Below are 25,554 nucleotides of genomic sequence, written 5' to 3'. Positions count from 1 at the left end.
GTGTGTGTGTGTGTTTCAGGAGAAAGGTAAGAGGAGCATCAGCGCTGTTTGAGCCAATAAAACGCTCCGCTGAGTTCCAGAGCATCCAGGTGTTCCGGGGGGGGTCACACCTTGTGAACTCTGACCTCTGGCCCCGGTGATGCACTCACTGACAGGCAGACATGCACGGCATCAATACACACTGCTGTGCAAGGAGCAGTCACTCAGCGCACACACTAACACAATGGAAAGAAAGCTATTCGGTTGAAAGACAAGGTTAGAGACACATCTCGAGTTGTGTGTGTGTGTGTGTGTGTGTGTATGAGTGAGTGAGTGAGAGAGAGAGAGAGAGAGAGAGAGAGAATGGAACGGGGAAGAGAAAACAACTGTGGATGTTTAAATGTGTGTGAAAAGCCGTAAGAGTAGGAGAGGTCATAGAGTGTGAGGAGGAAAAACTGGTCATCATGGGTTTTAACGTTGGGTTAGACAAACAATCTGTGTGTTAGAATGGTGTATGAGAGAGAGAGAGAGAGAGAGAGAGAGAGAGAGAGAGAGAGAGAAGCTGAGGAGAAAGGATATAGATGTACAGACAAGGAGAAAGAATGCCTGGAACAACAGCTGCCTTGTTCTGCTGAAAAACCCTTGCTTACTGCTTTTTCTCTCTCTCTCTCTCTCTCTCTCTCTCTCTCTCACACACACACACACACACACTAAACTAATCAAATATATGGATGCTCCTTTTCCCCATATATACACTCTCTATTCCAGACTTTCACACCAGCTCCTACTTTCACTCACACACACACTCACACTCACGTCAGAAATTTCATATTAGAATTTGGTGTGGAATTTCTTCACCCTATTCCTGCCCTGCACCCAGAATTAGGCTCCAAAACCCTGACCTGGATGAAGCAGGAGAAATAGAGGGAGGGAGGGAGGAATAGTTGGAGGGAAAGAGGGTGGGGATGGATGGACAGAAGGAAGAAAGAAGGACAGAACAAATGAATGAAAGGAAGGGAACTGAGGAGAATTAAAAGGAACTGAAGAGAATTGAAAGAAAGTGATCTGGTGAGAAGTGAAGGGAAATGAAGGAAACTGAATGTAAGGGAAATAAAAGGAAGTGCGTTGAAGGGAACTACAGGGAATTAAAATGAAAGTGAAAGGAAGGAAAGAAAGAAAGTGGAAGGAATTGAGGAGAATGAAACTGAATGGAACTAGAGTGAACTGAAAAGAAGAACTGATGGGAAGAAAAGAAAATTGTAAGGAAAGAAAGAGATCTAAAGTAAAGAGAACTGGGGTAGGAAGCAAAAGGAGGACAAGAATAAGAATAAGATGTAGAATAATTGAAGAGAATTTAACAGAATTGAAGGCAATGAAAGACAATTGAAGTGAATTAAATAGAAATTAAAGGAGGGGAGGAGAGTTAAAAAAAAGAAAAAAGAACTGAAGGGAAGAAAGGAGAACTGAAAAGGAAAGAGAATTGACGGGAAGGAAGGGGAACTGAAAAGTAAAAAGAACTGAAGGGGGAAAAGGGGAATTGAAAAGGAAAAAGAAATAAAGGGAAGAAAGGGGAAGTGATTGTAAAAGAAAAAGAATTAAAGGGAAGGAAGGGGAATTGAAAAGGAAAAAGAAATAAAGGGAAGGACTGGGAGAATTGAAAAGGAAAAGGAATTAAAGGGAAGGAAGGGGAATTGAAAAGGAAAAAGAATTAAAGGGAAGGAAGGGGAATTGAAAAGGAAAACGAATTAAAGGGAAGGAAGGAGAATTTAAAAGGAAAAAGAAATAAAGGGAGGGAAAATTAAAAAGGAAAAAGAAATAAAGGGAAGGAAGGAAAATTAAAAAGGAAAGACAATTGAAAAGGAAAAAAGACTGAAGGGAAATACAGAGAATTGAAAAGAAATGAGAATTGTAAAAATGAAATAAAATTGAAGAGAAGTGAACTAAAGGAAACAAAAGGAAATGAATTAGATTAAAGTGTATGGTGATCTTAAAGGAAAAGAATTAAAAGTGCTTCATTATAATAGAATTGAAAGGAAGGAGACTGACGGAAACTGAAAGCTGTATAAGGAAATCTTTAGAGCAGGTCATGAAACAGCACAGTGCTAAAGTATAGTAGCACTAACGGGTCAGAAGCTACACTAGACTACATGAAAAGGGCAGTGAGGCATCACTTAAGAGCAGTACAAACATTTTACCAATGATTTCCACCTTCAGACAAAAGTGTGTTATCTACAATCACTCATGACCCCAGTGCTGCGTTCCCACTTCATCTCCCACTCACTCGTCCAGCTCCTCGGCCTCCTCCGTCTTGCTGCTGTCTGCGTACAGGTATTTGCTCATGTCCACAGGACGTGGGATCTTCCTGGAGCTGCCTTTCGGGGGTAAACTCTCCGGCTCGGGTTCATCAAAGGGGTTCTTACAATCGGGCTGCTCGGGATTTGGCTCCGGCTCTGGCTCCGGCTCGTCGAACGGATTCAGTGGATTTGCAGAGTCCTCGTCTTTTAAGGTGGACTCCAGAGGGGGTGGCGGGCCTGATTCTGGACCAGACACATAAACAACAGGAAGGAATAAAACGAGGTCTAGACTGTGTTCGAAACAGAAACAAAAGTGAGAAGCCTTTTACTTCCAATGCTAACATCATGGAGCTGTGATTCTTCTTAAATCCTTATGAAGCCTGATCGATTGATTGCTAATAAACTACAGATACAAGATACAAGAGGAGAACACTCCTCTCATTCTGTAAGCTAATTTTCTGAGACAAGCGTTTAAGCTGAGGGTCATGCACCAGGTTAAAGTTCACTCCCTTACCCTCCTCGTCGGGGTCACTGAACGGGTTGAGGTTCACCGGGTCATCCGCCTCCTCGAAGGGGTTGGAGCTGGTGAGGGTTTGCTCCTGATCGTCTTCCTCCAGGAAGTTCAGCTTACTGATTAACTCTGGACAAAGCAAACAGGAGTGAGGAGACCAAGAGACGATACACACACACACACACACACACACACAGAGAGAGAGAATGACTACACCATTATGACTCATTAATGAATATGCTTAGAATAAAAAAGCTTATGATACATCAATGAAGCAATAATGTATTAAAAAACAAAAACAAGACAGACAACAACCCTGCGTTTTGGAGTGAACCGGATTGAACCGCTTTTAATAATAGTGATTAAAAATCTGATTAAAGTTCTAACTTTACTGAAGCGGACATTTCCACGAGGGATTTTAGACTGAACAATAAGCTAACTGGAACCGACAGAAAGAGGTCAAAGTTCCAGCTCTGTGTTATGTTCTAATGGCTATAATGAAACCGTTGCACATTATGAGTAAATCACCGTCCCATTAAAGGGACATAAAACTGCAACAGGCCAATGAGGGAGGCCTGGTTCACTGCAAACCTCAGAAAAATAAATCAACCCAAAGATCGACCAGAAAACAGGGACCAAATGAAGGCGGCAAGTAAAGAAAATGGAACTGAACCCAAAAGCACTTCACATGTTTTTTGAACGGCGTCACGATACACGACAAACAGCACCATGATGCAAAGAAGGGAGGAGACAGAGGACAGAGAGAGCAAGAGAGAGACGGGAAAGAGAGACAAGAGAGAGGGATGGGAGACAGGGATAGAGGAGTGCGACAGGAGAGAGGGGCAAGAGGGAGGGGAGGGAGACAGGGATAGAGGAGTGACGGGAGAGAGAGACAAGGAGGGACAAGAGAGAGGGATGGAAGAGAGGGAGACAAGAGGTATGGGAGATAGGGACAAGAGAGAGGAATGGTAGAGAGAGACAAAAAAGGGACGGAAGATAGGGACAAAAAAGGGACAGGAGAGAAGGACGAGAGTAAGGAATAGAGGAGAGTGATGGGAGAGGGGGACGGGAGATAGGGATGGGAAAGAGGAAAGGGAAAGAGTGATGGGAGAGAGTGAAAGAGTGCACAGGAGACAGAAGGGAGTGAAATGTGAAGTTAAAGCTGAAAGCTGAAGACCTGCAGGAGAACAGGCTGCTTTGAGGACGTGCTTTGGGCCTTCATCTGCGTCTCCATCTATACTGCTGAGGGCATTTAACTGCCTGACTATCTCTGCAAACAGAGCGGCCAGGCAACAACAAAACACATCAATACTCACACACACACACACACACACACACACACTCATATACTCACTCTCTCTCACTCACACACACACACACTCACTCACACATACACACACACACACACACACACTCATATACTCACTCTCTCTCACTCACACACACACACTCTCACTCACACATACACACTCTCATACACACACACACTCTCATTCAGTCACTCACACACACACACTCTCATTCAGTCACTCACACACACACTCTCATTCAGTCACTCTCACACACACACTCTCATTCAGTCACTCTCACACACACACTCTCATTCAGTCACTCACACACACACACTCTCATTCAGTCACTCTCACACACACACTCTCATTCAGTCACTCACACACACACACTCTCATTCAGTCACTCTCACACACACACACTCTCATTCAGTCACTCTCACACACACACTCTCATTCAGTCACTCTCACACACACACACTCTCATTCAGTCACTCTCACACACACACTCTCATTCAGTCACTCTCACACACACACTCTCATTCAGTCACTCTCACACACACACTCTCATTCAGTCACTCTCACACACACACTCTCATTCAGTCACTCTCACACACACACTCATTCAGTCACTCACACACACACACTCTCATTCAGTCACTCTCACACACACACACTCTCATTCAGTCACTCACACACACACACTCTCATTCAGTCACTCTCACACACACACTCTCATTCAGTCACTCTCACACACACACTCATTCAGTCACTCACACACACACACTCATTCAGTCACTCTCACACACACACACTCTCATTCAGTCACTCTCACACACACACACTCTCATTCAGTCACTCACACACACACTCTCATTCAGTCACTCTCACACACACACTCTCATTCAGTCACTCTCACACATACACACTCATTCAGTCACTCTCACACACACACACTCAGTCACTCTCACACACACTCTCAGTCACTCTCACACACACTCTCAGTCATTCTCACACACACACTCTCATTCAGTCACTCTCACACACACACTCTCATTCAGTCACTCTCACACACACACACTCATTCAGTCACTCTCACACACACACTCTCATTCAGTCACTCTCACACACACACACTCTCATTCAGTCACTCTCACACACACACTCTCATTCAGTCACTCTCACACACACACTCATTCAGTCACTCACACACACACACTCTCATTCAGTCACTCTCACACACACACTCTCATTCAGTCACTCACACACACACACTCTCATTCAGTCACTCTCACACACACACTCTCATTCAGTCACTCTCACACACACACTCTCATTCAGTCACTCTCACACACACACTCTCATTCAGTCACTCTCACACACACACTCTCATTCAGTCACTCTCACACACACTCTCATTCAGTCACTCTCACACACACACACACACTCTCATTCAGTCACTCTCACACACACACTCTCATTCAGTCACTCTCACACACACACACTCTCATTCAGTCACTCTCACACACACACACTCTCATTCAGTCACTCTCACACACACACACTCTCATTCAGTCACTCTCACACACACACACTCTCATTCAGTCACTCTCACACACACACACTCTCATTCAGTCACTCTCACACACACACTCTCATTCAGTCACTCTCACACACACACTCTCCTGCACACAATCATGTGAAGAAAAACTGGTGCAAGTCGTCAGGAAAAAAAAGAAAAGAAAAAGATCAACAGGAAACACATACACCGGCCTGCACAAACATCCAAAAAAAATAACAAATAAACAAACAAGAGTCTGAAGGTTTCACTTCTTCCACAAGTTCCACAAGTTATGTAACACTTATAGCTCAGACTGTAGAACAGGATCACTTTGATGATGGACAGCGCTTGAGTTTTTAAGAAAATCAGTCATGAAGGTCACTTCAGATTAATAACCTTAAATGCAGTCTGAAGGCACACTGATGACCAGACTGATGGCTGGAAGTCTAACACTCAATAATAAACACTTCGTTTTATTTTCATTAATATCCCTGTGGGTCAGGGGGTAAAACCTTAACATTATTTCTGTGGCATCAGACTTTTAGATGCTATAGTGCTCTATTACACATCCAATCCAATTCACTTATACCTGTGGAATGAAATCCTTCTGCGGAAAAAAAAGTGCGACATAAAATAGAAATTAATTTTTAATAAAAAAAATTTCTTAAGGAATCCAGACACCCATTTATACCTAATAAACAATTAAAAAAAATAAAATAAAATAAAAAATTATAATTTTTAAAATATAAAAATAAATTCAAAAATGATTGAAGGGAATTAAAGAAAAATTAAATAAAAAATTTGTTTTCTTAACAATCCTTCTAGTGTCTTTCTGACAAATTAAAACAATACATTAAAAATATTTTTATACATTTAAAAAAATTAAGAAATAAATTTAGCAGCTGGGAACTAGGTGGGTGTGGCCTAAAATGATTGACAGCCCTCTCTCAGACTGTTTTCATAAGTTTTCAAGAAGAAATAATTGAATTATTATTGTCTTTAAAAAAAATAAGTAAGTAAATAAATAAATAAATAAATACCACAAACACAACTCCTGTGAAAGTTACTCGACTGGCAAAGGTGAGGATTATAAGTACAAAAGAGTATCAGTTTGACTGTAAATGAACAGAACGACAATAAGAGGCGACTCTCCATGCTCCTCTTCCTCACCTGTGATTTTGGCGGCTTTCTCCTCCTGATTGACGCGGTTCTCCTCATCCTCCTCGTTCTCCTCCTCGAAGTCATCCAGGTTGCCGATGTCGGCCTGCTTCATGCTCATCAGACTGGCCAGACTCTGCATGTCTTCATCTCTAAAGGAGAAAGTGAAAACGAATGATGCACTGGGCCAGTGAGCAGGTCAAACATGCATCAACACACACACACACCTCTTATATGTTAAAATTATTTATTTATTTAGAGATAGATGACCAGAGTGAGTGACAGAGAGAGAGAGAGAGAGAGAGAGAGAGATGCAGTAATACAGAGACGCTGCCTGTACTGCAGAAAAGGAGGAATGCAGCAAAATGTGTGACTGACTATAACAACCTGAGGAACAACTAATAAGACTCATGCTCCACATATTATTTATATTATTATGATGATGATTATTTTTATTCATTTCCTCTTTTGATATTTATTGATCCTTAAACTAATACTTTGTACTAAAACAATGGAAACACTCTAGTCATCTGAATAAAGCTCACTGAACTGAAGTGAACTGAATTAAAGTCAGAGACAGAGAGATAGAGACACACACGGAGTGAGAGAGAGAGAGAAAGAAGAGAGAGAGAGACAGAGAGAGAGAGCAAGAGAAAGGAGAGAGAGCGCGAGAGAGAGAGCGCAAGAGAAAGGAGAGAGAGAGTGTGAGAGAGAGAGCGCAAGAGAAAGGAGAGAGAGAGCGCGAGAGAGAGAGCGCAAGAGAAAGGAGAGAGAGAGCGCGAGAGAGAGAGCGCAAGAGAAAGGAGAGAGAGAGCGCAAGAGAAAGGAGAGAGAGACAGAGAGACAGAAGGGAGAGAGAACAAGAGAAAGGAGAGAGAGAGAGAGAGAGAGAGAGAGAAAAGGAGAGTGAAAGACTGAAAGATAGAGATAGAGAAAGAGAAAAAGAGTGACAGAGAAAAAGGTAAGAGAGCAAAAGATGGAAAGAGGGAGATAAAGTATGAAAGAAAGGGAGAGAAAGAAAGAGAGAGAGAGAAAGAACGTTAACAGTGTGTTTTTTTACGCTCTTCCTCATGAGAAGCAGCAGCATGAACACACTCGGTCCTGCCTGAGTTTCCACCACTGGAGATAAAACCACAGGATTAGCAACAACTCTAGCTCTCTCTCTCTCTCTCTCTCCCTCTGTATCTTATTCTCATTCCCGACCCTTCGTCCTCGCTCCCTCTTTCTCCATCACCCCGCCGCCAATGCGCTCCAACCTTTCTTTTGCTCGTGCCGGAGCTTATTTGAACGTATGTAATGGAGTTTATTTGTGTGCCCGTGACATCATTCCGGCGGGTTAAGAGGGGTTACGTGCACATAAAAACGTGCGTGGGCCGATAACACAAAAGGCCTGCGCACGTTATATATGCCTCTCACACTCACTTTCTTTAAGAGGGGGTGGTGGTGGTGGTAGGGAGGTAGAGATGTAGGGGTGGTGGAGCTGAGAAAATATATATATACGGGGGGGACAAAAAGAAAAGGATATTCTGTCCAGGTGAGAGATATTTACACTTTCAGGGCCAGCGGCTGGAAATATTTCATCTCTGTGCTGTTTGTTGGGATCGCAGTGACATGAATGTCAAACAGAGAGCGAGGGGAAAAAAGAAAAAGAGTTGGAATATCCGCCTCTCGAATATCCTTTCATTTCTAAAGCGTATTCAGGGGCTGGAGAGAATGCAGGGGTGCCTGTTGCATCAGATTCTTCTCCCAACATGTGGCAGGGTTTTAATCTGACCAGCGATGCTAACAGAGGCGACAATAAGCAGCAGACTGGAACTGACGCGTGAGAAAGACAAGCGCTTTCTACTTATCCCCTTATAAACTCACATAGTGTATGACTGTAATTACTGACTGGAGCTCATGTGCTGGTCGAGACCATGCGTGATCACCCAAAATTGAAGGGAAAAAATAAATGTGAGTAAATGGGTGTGTCAGAAACTGCAGGGATTAATATTTCTCTAAAAAGTTCACACAGAAGGACAAAAAGATCTAGAAAGCAGTTCATTTGGTGAAAACGGTTTGATTAAAGGTTAAGTTGTCTTTATTTGTCACAGATACATTATTTGCACAGTCACATTCTTTCTTCACATATACCATCCTTGGAGGGTTGGGGTCAGAGCACATGGTCAGCCATGATGTAGCACCCCTGGAGGAGCAGGAGGCGTTGCTCAAGAGCCCAATGGTGGCATCTTGAATCTCTTCCTATCAACAACCCAGAGCCTTAACCACTTGAGCTAGAACCTCTCCTTACAGGTTGTAGCTGTAGCTCAAATAGTCACTCTTTACAACCGCAGTGAGGAGAAAAGCATCTCAGAAGGAACGAAGCTCACAGTGGAGAAGCTTCCATGGCAAAAGAGCCATGTCGGATTTCACGCCAGTCAGGTGAGATACAGAAAGCTAAAGCTACACTGATTACAGATCCAGACTGGACGAAGCCCAGGTGATGTGTTTCACTTTTTCAGCTGATGAAGCTCATGCTATATATAGACGAGTGATAGAAACATTTCTTCGCGAAAGAGTCAACGGCAAAAGTGTTTTCTTAGGGAAGCAACGTTGGCCTCGTTGATATGAAAGAATCATGTAGTAAAAACATACACTCAGTGTGTTAAGTGTCAGAGACATGCATTAAACTGTTTCTGGACAGAAGCTCAGAGAGAGTGTGTGTGTGAGAGAGAGAGAGAGAGAGAGAGAGAGAGAGAGAGAAAGACAGCAATAGAGAGAGTGAGAGAAAGAGACAGCAAGAGACAGAGATAGAGAGAGAGAAGGAGACAGCAAGAGAGAGACAGAGAGAGAGAGACAGAGAGAGAGAGAGAGAGAGAGAAAAACAGTGTGAGAGAAAGAAAAAGAGACCGAGAGAGAGAGAGAGAGAGAGACAGACAGACACAGAGAGAGAGAGAGAGAGAGAGAGACAGAGGAGAGAGAGAGAGAGAGAGAGAGAGAGAGAGAGAAATGAAGAGTGATAGATGTGGAGTGATAGATGAGGAATTCGGGGAATGTGAGGAATGTCACTCATTAGTAGAGCGAGAGTCTGTGAGGGGCGAAGGAGAGAAAAAGAAAGAGAGAGAGAGAGAAAGTGTGAGGAGGTAAAAAAGATGAGGCTGTAGATAACAGGTGGAAGAGAGAAGTGAGCTCTGGAGAGGAGGCTGGGTTTCTCTCAGGGGGTGAAGACGGACTCACGTTGCTTTTCCTTCTCGCAGGAAGATGCAGGAGAGTGAGAACTGCAGCGTGGCCGCAACCACCTTCTTGGAGAGAGGCTTGAACTTGAGCTTGACGTCCGTCTGCGTGGGCATGGGGCTCGCGTACTGCTTCATGTTGATGCTGCTGGTGGCCAGGGCTTTCCTCCGACCGGATGGAGACTCCTGAGAGAGAGAGAGAGAGAGAGAAATATAATAAGTAATACTTCAGAGCTGGAGTAATATAGAGAAGTCGCCTGTGCTGCTAGGGACAGAGAGAGAGAGAGAGAGACACAAACACACTCAAAGACACAGACAGACAGACACACACACTCAGACAGACAGACATCATCAGCAACATGAATGTATATAAACATATAGAACATACGCGACTAAACAGATATAAGAGAAATCCTCACGTATCAGTGGGCGGAGCTTCAAGATCATACATCATTACACCGACATTAACTAGCTGGCTAACATCAGCGCAGTGTTGTGCTAATTAATATTTGACACTAAGCGCTATCCTACATCACATCTTAGAAGATTTCTGTCACGTGATCATGTTTGTGAACAGCTGACTGAGCTGAATTTAAGCGCCGCCTTTCTGATCCAAGACATGCCATACTAACACACAGCAGCCCAGAATAAATAAATAAACAAATAAATAAGAGTGTCATTAGGAGTGTTTTCCTGCCATTTCTTCAAAGTGTTACTTCAGAAGAATAAACAACAGGAAGAAGCTCTTGACCTAATCCACAATGCAAAAGCCTTCGCTTGACCTGCTTTAATATGCTATGAACTAACACACACACACACACACACACACACACACACGATATCTTCCTCAATATTTTCCACCTGGTAAATGCAACCTCACCCCCCACAACTGTATATCAAGCAACATGATTTCCTCTGAATGAACTGCATCCAAAGAAAGAAGTAAACAATCTGAACCAGATGTTATCAGGATGTTTGTGTATTAAACCCTGCACTGTCTCTGTATCCGGGACGTGTGAGCGGCTCGGTGGTCAATGGCGCCCCCTGTAGCTCAGAATTCCAGACATCAGGAACACGAGGGACAAGAGTCAGACTGGGGTGAAATACTGTATGCAGCTAAGGTCAAGGGTCACATGGTATTTATGAGCTTTATTTGGATACACAAAGGGTCAGGTGCACTCATACATAAAGAGTCATGATTTAATAAAATTCATTTTACAATGATGACTACATACACAAGCCAAGGATGCAAACTAGTTATAGTTTTTAGCTTCATGAACACAGGTCTGGGTTGGTTTAGCTCACCCAGGCTGCTCTGGGTCAGGTTGGTGATTAGTTAATAAACTGAAGCAATTAAGCAAACGGACTGCAGTCACTAACAACATACAGCTATCAGCTATAACATTAAACCCACTGACAGGAGATATGAGCAACATGGTCAGAATCATAGCTCTCTCACTCTCTCTCACACACACAGTCTCTCTCTCTCTCTCTCTCTCTCACATTTGGTCTTTCTCTTACACACACACACTCCGTACGCTTCTCTCTCTCTCTGTCTCACTCACACATTCGGTCCCTCTCTTACACACACACACACTCTCTCTCTGTATTTCTCTCTCTCTCACACACAAACACACACTTGGTCTCACTCTTACACACGGACACACAATCTCAGTCTTGCTCACTCAAACACACACACACTTGTTCGGTCTCACTCTTTCCCCATCTCTCACTCACACACTCAGCCTCTCTCTGTGTCTCATACAAACGGTGTCTCTTAAAATCACACACACGGTCTCTCTCTCTCTCACTCACAGATTCTGTCTCTCTCAGTCACACACACACACACCTAGTCGGTCTCACTCTCACAGCCAAACACACACTCTTTCTGTCTCTCTCACACACACAAACACACACACACACAGTGTCTCTCTCTGAATTCACTGAGAGCTGTAGCCGGTCATGTGGCAGTCTTGCAGCAGCAGTGCAGCAGGTGCAATCGGTTTCCAGAAGGAGGCATGACCAAAGAGACCGTTTCAGCACTGCAAACACACCTCTCTCTGCCACACACTAGAGTAAAGAGGAGTGTGTGACAGCGCATCCCTGCTGCCTCGCTCCTGTCTGCCACTGCAAATCAAAAATCTCTAATCTCTCTCTGAAGACATTTGTTCAATATTTAGAGGTTAGAAAAAGAAGGCACAGACACATCAACCCCTTTACCCTCTTAAAGACATCCTGACTGCCTCCTGGTCAGAAACATTCCTGACCCAGCATGCCTCGCCCGCTTCCCTGATCACACGCTGCCGCATGCCCACACTGGATCATACCGAACGACTCTTATACGTCTTTTAATGATGCTCTAACACATACCCCACATATTAAACTCTCCTCTTTTCTTTTCTCTCACTTCATTCAGTTTTATTCTTTACAGAATCAGCACAATTCCCTGGATGTTTCGTCACACGGCTCGAAAAAGTGTCTGATTAAAGGAATACTTTCGTAACAGCTCTATTTAATTCGCGCTGCTTTTCATTCAGGCTTCAGCTGCTACGTTTCCTCCGATCACTGACCGGCTCCGTCACTCAGACATATAAATAAATCCCTTTGTTGTTGTCAGATGGGGACAACAATGTGGTCCAGAGCCTCGTCCTCCTTTAGAATGCATATCCCACTCGCACAGATCAATGTGATCACAGATACATATTCCAGACTTGGCGTGTGCACATAAAGAGCGGATGGAGAGAATCTCAGATAGGAATCTTCCCCAGCGGCTGTGTGTGTGAATGGTGTGTGTATAGATATGCATCTGTCAGATAGGTGGTTGTGTGTAGTTGTATTCCCATAGGTAAAGAGAGAGGCCTTATCGACGCTGTCTAAGGGAGACTGAGATGCAGCTACGTGTAGACACACTTTCCAAACGTGTGCACACACACACCTGTATGTTGTCACTGCACCTAAGAATCCATTACACATTACAGAGGTTTTTTCATATTATATTCCTTACTATAGAATACTTCAGCGAATGAATGCATTCACCTGTTAATGAGGATTAATATAATTCTATACAAGCAATTTATTTTTTTTGGTTCATCCCCAAACTGTTACCACTCAAGCACACGATTGTACAGAATGTCCATGTATTATATAGGTATATACAGTTTCCCAGAACTAAGAGCAGTTCCAGCATGACAATGCACCTGTGCACAAAGCCTCTGAGCTCCATGAAGACATGGTGTGGAGGTTACGTTTTGGAGTGGAAGATCTTGAGTGTCCTGCACAGAGCCCTGACTCTGACTCAACCCCACTGGGATGAACTGGAACACTGACTGAACCCCAGACCTCCCTCACCTGACATCTGATGCTGAATGAAAACAAATCCCCAACATCCACTTTCCTACATCAAGAAAGCCTTAAGAGCAGAGTAACAGAAAAGGAGGAATGAATCAGCAAGTGGATGTTCAGCACACACGTACAAGCGTGATGGTCAGGTGTCTACATACTTTTAGCCATATGTTGTACAGCACAGTTGGGGTCAGAGCATCAGGTCAGCCATTTTGTGTTTGAATTAAACTGGTGTAATTTTAAGGACCAGTCAAGTAGGCTGAGTACTTTATTTAGTAATGAGAATGAGTTCTTTCCACACTAACACTAGCTTGCGGTTGTAATGGACATGATGAAGAGCTGAATGAGGCACATCACTGTAGGGAAACATGCTGCATTGTGACTGGAAGTAAAGATCATTGCACAATCCTGTCCAGTCTGGAAGCAGAGATGGGGCAAAACTTGATATCCAGGTGTAGCTGCCTTGCCTCGAGAATAAAAGGCAGGAAACACCCGAGACCGTGATTATCGTAGAGCGACCAGGCCAGACACGTCTCCCTCCTGTTTCTCTTGCTCTCAAACTATGCTGTGGCACAAAATAAAGGGCAACACCTGGGCATTTTTTCCACCATCTTCACTCCACCCGCCCATCTACACAAGCAAACAAATTACCCAGACTTCCACTCCCACCGGGCCTGACCCTGAATAACAGGCTCGACATAGCACTCTTAATAAAATAAAGACGACGAGGGGGAAAAACACTGGCTCTGTGATGGCTCTTGACATTTGTGTTGACATTTGAGCCCCTGTTGAATCGCTCGGAAATATAGCGTGTCATCCCTGAAGAAAACGGTGCCCACCTCCCCCTTCTTATCAAGCAGATTAGCCTGCTGCATTATACCGAGCTAATAGCGCATGTAGATACTTTGTGAATGAATTTTCCAAAAGCATCAAACACTTAAGACGGATTTAGGGCCCACTCTCCGAAAGAAATACTTAGGAATATGCAAATACCCGACGAAGAATTGGGTTTTAACTAGATTTGACGAGCGCAAACAATAAAATGTGCTCTTTTCCCCGGCCGCCGGTGTCAATCAGGAGGTGAGATTAAGAGCCGCGCTTCTGACAATGTGTAAAATGGAAAGGGACAATGAGGCACTTTTAATTTATCACAGGGATATGACTATCAATGCGCTCGCATTGTGCCTCCTGAATTGCTAAACACGTCGCCGAGAGGGGAGATGAGGGCTTGCCAGGTCAGCTGAAGGATGCCCCCTACTGCCATGCTAATGTACTTCAACCTGAACACCAGCAGAGACTAGATTCCTTCAAAAATTTGTACATAATATATACTAAAATATAATATAATGATAAAGTAATTCATCAGATCCAAAGAGCACAAATTCACATAGAGCTGACACCATTTCTATAGCAAACAAGATCCTCCAGTGGAAATATAGTGAAATGCTAATATGTGTAAGAAATAAAACACGTGGGTGATCTGGAGAATCTGGAAACCGAATGGAGGCCAAACTTTTTGTCGCGTTCCTCAATCCATACCAGAGCAATGCTTGCAGCATGGAGGAGACTGAAGGAGGCCACTGCCATTATGGAACATCGTTACCATTACAAGGGTGTACTTGATCTGCAGCAATGTTTAGGTAGTAACATCCGTATGCATGCCAAAGACACAAAGTTTCCCAGCAGAACATCACCCAGGGCATCACACTGCCTCTGCAAGCTTGACTTCTTCCCACAGTGCATCCTGGTGCCATCTCTTCCCCAGGTAATCAATACACAAACACCACTTGATGTCAAAGTGTAGCATCAGTCCAAGCCTCCTTCTTCCATTGCTCCATAGTTCAGTTCTGATGCTTACCTTCACAGGAGTCTACAGGAGTCGTCACGGTCACTCTGATCGCTCTGCATCTTCGTATGAAGCAAGCTGTGATGCTCTGTGTGTTCTGACTCCTTTCCATCAGAGGCAGCATTTACTTTTTCAGCAATCTGTCCTACACTAGCTCTTCTGTGGGATCGGACCAGACAGGATAGTCTTCACTCTCCACACACCTCAATGAGCTTTGGGTTTCCACAACTCTATCATCAGTTCACTAGTTGTCCTTCCTTGGGGCACTTTTGGTAGGTACTAACCACTGCACATGGGGGGAAACCCCACGGTTTTGGAGAAGCTCTCACACAGTTCATCACAATCTGGTCCTTGTCAAAGTCAGTAAAACGTTTACTCTGGTCCGTTTTTCCTAGTTCCATCACATCAACTTCATGAACTGACCGTTCACTTTGCAGCCTAATATATCCAGCCCTTTGACAGGTGCCACTGTAAGGAGATAATCAATACTCTACATTTCACCCGTCAGTGGTTCTGGAGGATCGATGCAAAAACAAGTGTATTAACATAAACCTGTCGGAGCCGCTGTTATAGAAAATGAATCAACACCTACTGACCAATCAGAATGGAGAATTCTTTAGCAGTGCTGTGATTAATTATCAACTGTACACTCCTGAGAGTTCCACATGTATTGAATTGCTTTATTGCTGTATTGAACGAGAAACTTGGGGGGAAAAAATATGAATAGTGAAAGTTAAATATGTAAATGATCTTTCTCTTTTTAACATTTACAGTCAGGCCAAGAACAGAATGGTTCCGAGATGTGGGGGTGAGCTGGCACTATCTGCTTCAGAAGTGGCTGTGTGTGTGTGTGTGTGTGTGTGTGTGTGTGTGATTTTGGCACATCAGGGGACGCTAGCCCAGCTGTCCAGGTATTGATCCACAGCTGGTGCCAGTATAGGGGGTGAGGGTCAGAGCTGTGGGCGGTCCTACCATACACACACGCACCAAATCATCAGTCGGGGCAGGGGAAGGGGCCTGACCTCCTCCTTTTGTCTCATCAGTTCATTAATTAGAGAAGCACCAGAAAGGAAACAAACAGTTCCCTCCTTCCTCCCACCTCATCACACAACCTACTCAATCAAAGCAACACACACACACACGTTTTTGTCTCACGCTAGCAGGTCATGACTGTGACAAAAAAACAAGGTGTGTGCTCAGGATTCAGGGTGCAAGTCGATCGGAGAACAGCGAGATGAAGATGAGAAAAGACACAGAAAAGCGATTCCTGTGCATCTGGATGAGAAAAACTGGAGACGTGTTCAGAACAGAAAATCTGAAGATATCACATATTCTGAAAAGATGAAGATTCTCCCCTTTACCTGATCATTATAAAGAGATTTGTGGAAACTGATCGTTGTCTGTTTTTATATTTATGTAAAGACCACTACGAATGTATCAGTATTGAGTTGTTTTGTTTGTTTATTTATTTATTTATTTATATATATTATTCCTACAATGACATTGTCCACCTGTAAATGTGTACAATATTGCAAAGAATATTTTTTATTTTATTTTCCTAAATTGTCTTCTTGTTGTTTCTGTAATTTATTTATATTTTATTTGTTTAATTATTTCAGTGGTAAGGGCCATCAGTGGGGGATAAAATTATAACCTAAATTGTATAAAGTGTTTTGTTAAACCTTGGAGAAAAATATTTATAAATAAATATATATTTAATAGCTCCTGCTTTTAAAACGCAGTGTTCAGCTCCAACAGGTCAGTGTTTATTACTGACATCTGCACCATCTTTAACTTTCTACTACATCTCTATCTCTTGGCTATGATTAGGGGATGCCCTACAACTACCAGGAGCCCAAATCAGAGATGTGGGACTATCAGAGGCCTGATGGTTCAATAATGCTACTATTCGGGGTATTTTTGTGCGTTTTCCTCATATCACGTGGAATGCACTACAGTCTTACGTTAATATTCATATCTACTTTTTGTTCATTATTTCTCTGTATGGATGTTTTTGTAATTTAACCCCAAAATCAGCCACCATTTTGAGAAATAGTTTAAACTGAAGCAAAATATAAAAAGTAAATGAATAAATAAATAAACAAAAACAATTTAAAGCTAATCTTCATTTAGAAAAATCTGAAATTAAACCTGGTTTCACTGTATTAAGAAAAAAATTCATATGAATCAGTGAAACTCAAAATAAATAAATAAATAAATTTAAAAAATTCCTAGAGGAGGTGAAATCTACCTTAAAAGATACTGAGAAATGTGCTTTATGAGAAATTTTTGTATCACATCCATGAAACAAATACTTATATTTCATTAAAAAATATTTCATTATGTAATTTGAAGTTATAAAAAGGTAAATTTTTTAGCTTCTAGTAGTTAACCCAATATCCATCTGTTAAACCCTTTATATATAAATATCTTAACATTTAGACCAGGCAGGATGTCTCAGGCTCGGTCTCAGGCTTGGTCACAGGCTCAGTCTCAGGCCCGGTCTCGAGCTCGGTCGCAGGCTCAGTCTCAGGCCAAGTCCCGGTCCAAGTCTCAGGCTCGGTCTCAGGCTAAGTCTCAGGCTTGGTCACAGGCTCAGTCTCAGGCCTGGTCTCGAGCTCGGTCGCAGGCTCAGTCTCAGGCCCGGTCTCAGGCCAAGTCCCGGTCTCAGTCTCAGGCTCAGGCTCCAATCAGCCTGGATCCATTCAAACCCTGATCTGACTCGAGTGCTGATCACTGACTCAAAGTATTTGTGAATACATCAATTTAAAACATATTTAATGCATTTCTTCTTCACTTAAAATACTTCCATCATTCCTCTTTTGTGTGTTTAGGTCTCCATCACTGATTTGGCTTTTGTCCTCATCTGCCTGTATTGATTTTTGTTTGGAACTTTTGTTTATTGTCTCTTGCTTGTTTATTAGTATTCTCTACTGCAGCTATTAGCTTAGACTGTAAAGTGTCTTTGAGCTGTGGAAAGGCGGTGCGGTGTATAAATAAAATTTTAGCTATTCTTAATATTATCATTATTATTATTATATTTTTTTACCCTTGTCCCTTATCAGTTCTCTTTTTTCCTGTTTCCAAACATACGTATGCACAAGCTTGGGCAACAAATAATAAAAAAAGACAATTTAAGGTGGTTGTGTTTGTTTTGCAGAAGCGCTTCACATTACCGCTTTCAACTCCCAACACAGGCTCTGAACTGATAAGACGTCCGTTTTGAAGCCGAGGAGAACAAAAGCATTCCTCTTCTGTTCATTTTTCTTTAAACAATCTGTTGTCACCGTTGACTGTTTCCCTCGTTATGTCAGTTCACTAATTACACCAGACATAAAATAAAACAGCTGTAGGAAAATTTTTTCTTCTTTTCGAGCCAATGTGTCTCTTTACGTAAAAGAACGTGATTTCTACTATGCTAGTTATGCTAGTTTGACGCATCGCCCTAAACAACGCCGTGCTACATGTCACAGCTTCTGCACTGTTCTGTAATTGACAAAGATAAAGAACTGCTGAACCAAAAGTGTAAAATGTCTTTCGGAGCCTTTAAAGTGCTTTCCATCTCATTTCTCACTGTCCTCACTGCCTCATCACATCACACTCCACCAACACACACACACACACACCCCCTCTCTCTTATCAGTGAGGTCAGAGCGCAGTGTCCAGTCGTCTCCTTCTCATCACACGGCTGACCAGAAAAATAAATTACAGCCTCCCGAAAACTCCTACCGCTGCAGTACTGCCGAGCGCACACACTCACATGAGACACAGATATATTGGATTAACAGACGAGTTCATTCCATTTTTAGAGGTGCTACCTCATCATTTTCCACCTCATTCCACACACACACACCCGAATGCCCCTACATAGCACCGATTACATCTTTAGCACTAACCGAAATCTACAAGCAGAGGTCCATCAAACATATAAAATAAACAGTTATCAGTAATTTGCTGACAGTGTGTGTGTGTATGACAGAGAGAGAGAGAGAGAGAGAGAGACAGACAGAAAGAGAGAGAGAAAGCGAGTGAGAGAGAAAGAGAGAGTGTGTAAGAGAGACAGTGAGAGAGAGAGAGAGAAAGAGAGAAAGAGTGTAAGCGAGAGAAAGATCGAGAGAGAGAGAGAGAAAGAGAAAGAGAAAAAGAGAGAGAGAAAGAAAGAGAGAAAGTGCAAGAGAGAGTGTGTAAGTGAGAGAGAGATCAAGAGAGAGAAAGAGAAAAAGAGAGAGAGAAAGAGAGTGTAAGAGAGAAAAGCGAGAGAGATCGAGAGAGAGAGAAAGAGAGAAAGAGTGTAAGAGAGACCCTACAGTACCACATGCAATAGAAAGTCTCCTATTTATTGGAAAAAGTGCATGCTGGGTAAAACAGTCCATTCCAGTCCATGTTGGTCTGTGTGTAGACTATAATGAGTGATTATTGGTCCATTATTACTGCGTGATTAGTCCATGATTGAGCCAGGAGAGGGAGATACCAGCGCGGTACGCTCTCACGATGCTCCAGACTCACACCTGTGGAGATGTTTCCCATAACTCAGCAGCGGAGGAAGCGAGCGGTCAGTTACTAAAACAATCAGATTAATACTGGACACTGCACGGTACTTGCACTTCTCGCGTTACTGCACTGCAGTCTAGATCAGACGAACACGCTCTCTGTGCTCCTACAGACGGGATCCGATTACATGCGATGCTGCGGAACGTCCATGAAGGATGTTATATAGGCTATAATGATGATGCTCATAAAGAATCCGTACAAATTCAGGTACATTACAGAGTGAGATCCTGATGTGATGAGACTTCACTGAGAGCAGGTTAATAAATTAAAAGAAAAGAGCTCAGCTGTGTGTGTGTGTGTGTGTGTGTGTGTGTGTGTGTTGCCAGATGTAATCTGCTGCAACAGTGATGTCATAATATTAAGCTACATCTGACCTTTCTGAACCACTGACAGTCCAGGCACAACAAAAACAGCAAGAAGACCTACTGATGGAAAAAGACAAATAAAACACACAGGGATTAGTGTGTGTGTGTGTGTGTGTGTGTGTGTGTGTGGCTAAACACCAACATGCTAAAATCGAACTCTTTTCAGTAGCATTGACTGAGACATTCCCAAAACACACTGAAGTGTCAGGAAAGAGACACACACACACAGAGAGAGAGAGAGAGAGAGAGAGACACTCAGACAGACAGACAGACACAGACAGACTACAAATTTAGATCTTGATGAGTTCAGAGACTTTAACACTCCATACATGCAAAACATGACTATTCTAGAGAAGCTGCTGTCCTGTACAGAGCAAGACTGGCGGTTTTCTTTCCTTCTTTCTTTCCTTATTCCCTTCCTTCTTTCCTTCCTTCATTCTTTTCTTCTTTCATTCCATCCGTCCTTCTTTCTTTCTTTCCTTCCTTCCTTCCTTCCATCTTTCCTTTCTTTTCTTCCTTCTTTCCATCTTTCCTTTCATCTTTCCATCCTTCCTTTCTTCTTTCTTTCCTTCTTTCTTTTCGTCTTTCCTTCGTTCTTTTCTTCCTTCTTTCCTTTTTTCTTTTCTTCCTTCCTTCCTTCTTTCCCCTTCTTTCCTTCCTTCCTTATTTACGTCAAAGAAAAGAAACACAAAGCTGCTATATCATCAATACAAAAAGTTGTCTCAAAGTCTCACAAAGACACCGTCCCACATGAACAGAAAACATATATTCATGTGTGTGTCTGGCGCGCACACACACACACACACACAATGTCCCATAAGAGCGCTGTACGCATGTGTCCAGGTCTCGGCTGGAGACCTCCGAGAGCGACAGGGCTGAAGAACGTTCCAGAAAAGCGGATTAACGCGCGCTCCCAGGTGACGCAGAGACACGCATGGGCCTGCGTTCATGTTTATTTCAGCTCCTGCGTCACACTGGGCAAAGTCAAAACAAAAGATTGTTTCTGTTTACTCAGTGTGTGTGTGGGGGTCAGCTGCCAGCGAGAGTGGTCAAAGCTGGAGGATCCTGGGACAGGAGCGAAGAGAACGAATGAAGGGCAAGGACAAGGCCACACACACACACACACACAGATTTTGCTTTCCACGCTGAGAATATCAACACTTCTGCCTTATTCATGATGCTGAATAACTGAGACTAATAATAACAATAAAGCTGATAATTATATCAATTTTTAGTTTTCTTTTCTCATCCATGGCCTTGTTACAAATCCCTCTCTGTCTCCATCTCACTCTCTTTCCTGGAAGTGAGGAAGATGCAGCGAGTTTTCTATTCAACTTGAAAATCCGAGTGTGGTTTTTGTTAAATTTGGAAGGAAAAAAGCTTCCTTATTAAAGTTATATGTCCCTTTTCGTTAATAAAGAGCGTTTGATTTATTTGCGCCTCCTTGGTCTTTGCACGTTCTCTTTGTAAACACTGGGTCTGTAGCTCCGCCTACGTCACACGTGACCTTCTGACGTGATTACGTAATACGTCCTAGAGCTAGTGCTAGACGAGCTTTTGCGGTTAAAAAGTATACAATTTTTTATTTTTCTAAGAAAATGGCCGATGGTTTGGCTAGATAAAAGCCTTCTTCCTTGGCTGGGATGGTTTAGAGCTCTCGCGGGCACCACTGAAGTCCACTATATGGAGAAAAAATTCCCTCAAAAAAACATCATTTCTTTATGACTGAAGCAAGAAAGTCATGAACATCTTGGATGACCAGGGGGTGAGGAAATTATCTGTAGGTTTTTGTTCTGGAAGTGAATTTCTCCTTTAATCTGAAATATGTTGTCCATTCACTAATACAGTTTTGGATTAGTCAGATATCAGACACTGTCTATTGGTCAGATTGGTGTTATGTTATAAAGTGTGAAAGTTTTAAAACCTCCTGAAGAGAAACACACCCCATGGGCATAAGTATGTGGACACCTGACCATCACACCCAAATGTGGTTCGTCCCCAAAACTGTTACCACAAACGTAGAAGCACACAATTCTTTGTAGACATTCTGTACAGTTTCCCTTTACTGGATCTAAGAGACTCGAACCCTGTTCCATCATGACAATGCTCCTGTGCACAAAGCCCCTGAGCTCCATGAAGACATGGTGTGGAGGTTAAAGTGGAAGATCTGGAGTGTCCTGCACAGAGCCCTGACGCTGACTCAACCCCACTGAACACCTCTGGGATGAACTGGAACACCGACTGAACCCCAAACCTCCTCACCTGACATCAGGGTCTGATCTTACTAATGCTGAATGAACATAAATCCACACAGAAACGTTCTAACATCTAGAAAGACTTCCCAGAAAAGTGGAGTTTATTATAACATGTTATACATGTAGAATCATTTTTTTAAATAATAACAACTAAGTAAAACAAAAAAAAAACAATTCTTGGGAGTCTTAGTAGAATTTTAGGAATCCCTTTCTTCTCAATTTCTAAAAGATGGAAAGCCTTATACCTAGACACACACACTGAGTGAGTGAGTGAGTGAGAGTGAGAGAGAGAGAGAGAGAGAGAGAGAGAGAGAGAGAGAGAGAGAGCGAGCGAGCGAGCTGCTAAATCCATTCATTGACTGTCCTCTAGTGACTAGAGATAGTAGTGTACTGGTGCTTTAGAGCAAATATCCAAGAATTCCTGTAGTGTGATGGTTTAGAAAGAAAGAAAGAAAGAAAGAAAGAAAGAAAGAAAGAAAGAAAGAAAGAAAGAAAGAAAGAAAGAAAGAAAGAAAGAAAGAAAGAAAGAAAGAAAGAAAGAAAGAAAGAGAAAATAGAGTGAAAAAAAGAAATAGAGAAGAGAAGAGAAAAGAAAGGAAAAAATAAACAAGAAAGAAAGAAAAAGAAAGAAAGAAAGAAAGAAAGAAAGAAAATAGAGTGAAAAAAGATAAATAGAGAAGAGAAGAGAAGAGAAGAGAAGAGAAGAGAAGAGAAGAGAAGAGAAGAGAAGAGGAGAAAAAATAAACAAGAAAGAAAGAAAGAAAGAAAGAAAGAAAGAAAATAGAGAAAAGAAAGGATAAATCAATAGAGAAAATAAATACAAATAAAAAGAAAGAAAAAAGGAAAAGAAGAAACTAGAGAACAGAAAGGATAAAACAATAGAGATACTAAATTAAGAAAAAAAAATTCAAGAAAAAAAGAAATAGAGAGGGGAAAAGAGACATCAAACTGGACACTGACTTTTCCCTAGTATTTCCTCCATTTCAAAAATAAAGGAATGTCAAACACACACACACACACACACACACACACACACACACACACACACACACACACACACACACACACACACAGAGTAATCTGGTGCCAAATAGGCCTGCCCAAGGAGCTTTGATGTCAGTCTCACTTGGCGCGCTCCCCTTCACCTCTCTTCCTTTTTTCTTTCTCCTTTTCTCTCTCTCTCTTTCTCTCAGCATGCAAGGACACACAGCGTGTGTGTGTGTGTGTGTGTGTGAGAGAGAGAGAGAGAGAGACGGAGAGAGATGTTTGGCATGTCTTTGATCACTCCGTTATTAGTGAGGTATGCACAGACAAGAGGAATTAAGAATCCTTTCTTCCTCCTCTTTTCATTCTCACTTCATTATTTCCCCTCCATTTTCTGTCTTTGACTTTCTCCTGAACAGACAGGACCCTGAACCTCGTCCACTTCACCCCTCTGTCTCGTAAAAGACCACGCAGGGGATGTTATTAGCGGTGTAACCATATGAAACGCCGGGGTTTTAGTTTCCATTTCCAGCTGATTAGAAGATTCAGCATTAGAAGCGTAGAGTAAGTGAAACTTCATGAGCCTGGGTCTGGGTGCTGAACATCAGCTTTTAATCAAAATAATAAGAACACCAGCTCTCTGAGTCACGCAGCAGGACGCCCAAGAGCTCCCAAACACCACACTCCGGACCATTTGGGGGAATATTCCATCACCTGCTCCATGCTGACAGAGCTAGCATGCTAGCGTGTTAGTACCCTAATGTGTCAGTGCACTATCCTATCAGTAACCTAGCTAATAAGTGCAATATGTTGGTACCAGACCATGTTAGGTACATACCCTAGTATGTAAGAACACTAACAAGTTAGTATGCTACTAAGTAAGTACATTAATAATTTGGTACCTGAGCATGTTAGTAAACTAATGTTAGAACACTTGCATGTTAGTATGCTAGTAAATAAGTACATTAATATCTTACTACCATTACATGTAAGAACACTAATGTTTTAGTACCCTAGCATGTTAGTACACTAATGTGTTGGTACCAAGTACACTAATATCGTAGTATGCTTGCATGTTAGTACTCTAGCATGTTAGTACCCTAGCAGGTAAGTACACTCATGTGTTAGTACCCTAGCATGTAGGAACAATAATATTTCAGTACCCTAGGATGTTAGTACACTAATGTGTTAATACCCTAGCATGTAAGTACACTAATGTGTTAGTACCCTAGCATGTAAGTACACTAATGTGTTAGTACCCTAGCATGTAAGTACACTAATGTGTTAGTACCCTAGCATGTCAGTACACTAATGTGTTAGTACCCTAGCATGTAAGTACACTAATGTGTTAGTACCCTAGCATGTAAGTACACTAATGTGTTAGTACCCTAGCATGTAAGTACACTAATGTGTTAGTACACTAATGTGTTAATACCCTAGCATGTAAGTACACTAATGTGTTAGTACCCTAGCATGTAAGTACACTAATGTGTTAGTACCCTAGCATGTAAGTACACTAATGTGTTAGTACCCTAGCATGTAAGTACACTAATGTGTTAGTACCCTAGCATGTCAGTACACTAATGTGTTAGTACCCTAGCATGTAAGTACACTAATGTGTTAGTACCCTAGCATGTAAGTACACTAATGTGTTAGTACCCTAGCATGTAAGTACACTAATGTGTTAGTACACTAATGTGTTAATACCCTAGCATGTAAGTACACTAATGTGTTAGTACCCTAGCATGTAAGAACACTAATGTTTTAGTACCCTAGCATGTTAGTACACTAATGTGTTGGTACCAAGTACACTAATATCGTAGTATGCTTGCATGTTAGTACTCTAGCATGTTAGTACCCTAGCAGGTAAGTACACTCATGTGTTAGTACCCTAGCATGTAGGAACAATAATATTTCAGTACCCTAGGATGTTAGTACACTAATGTGTTAATACCCTAGCATGTAAGTACACTAATGTGTTAGTACCCTAGCATGTAAGTACACTAATGTGTTAGTACCCTAGCATGTCAGTACACTAATGTGTTAGTACCCTAGCATGTCAGTACACTAATGTGTTAATACCCTAGCATGTAAGTACACTAATGTGTTAGTACCCTAGCATGTAAGTACACTAATGTGTTAGTACCCTAGCACGTAAGTACACTAATGTGTTAGTACCCTAGCACGGAAGTACACTAATGTGTTAG

General features: G+C 42.2%; 1 protein-coding gene across 5 annotated transcripts in view; it reads right to left on the bottom strand.

Moving 5' to 3' along the window:
• ehbp1 (EH domain binding protein 1) overlaps window positions 1-25,554 on the bottom strand; it is a 161,348-nt gene that overhangs the window by 108,304 nt on the left and 27,490 nt on the right. For 3 of the 5 annotated variants that reach the window (XM_058398826.1, XM_058398827.1, XM_058398829.1), the window contains exons 6-10: window positions 10,009-10,190; window positions 6,805-6,944; window positions 3,962-4,054; window positions 2,788-2,913; window positions 2,261-2,516 (exon numbers count right to left, since the gene is read on the bottom strand). In XM_058398826.1, the coding sequence (XP_058254809.1) occupies window positions 2,261-2,516; window positions 2,788-2,913; window positions 3,962-4,054; window positions 6,805-6,944; window positions 10,009-10,190 (797 nt within the window). The remainder of the gene's footprint in view (window positions 1-2,260; window positions 2,517-2,787; window positions 2,914-3,961; window positions 4,055-6,804; window positions 6,945-10,008; window positions 10,191-25,554) is intronic. The other 2 variants (XM_058398828.1, XM_058398830.1) reach the window with 1 other exon arrangement.

This window comes from Hemibagrus wyckioides, linkage group LG09 (genome assembly GCF_019097595.1).
Source record: "Hemibagrus wyckioides isolate EC202008001 linkage group LG09, SWU_Hwy_1.0, whole genome shotgun sequence".
Classification (NCBI taxonomy): Eukaryota; Metazoa; Chordata; class Actinopteri; order Siluriformes; family Bagridae; genus Hemibagrus; species Hemibagrus wyckioides.
This window is presented reverse-complemented; position numbering and strand designations above follow the sequence as displayed.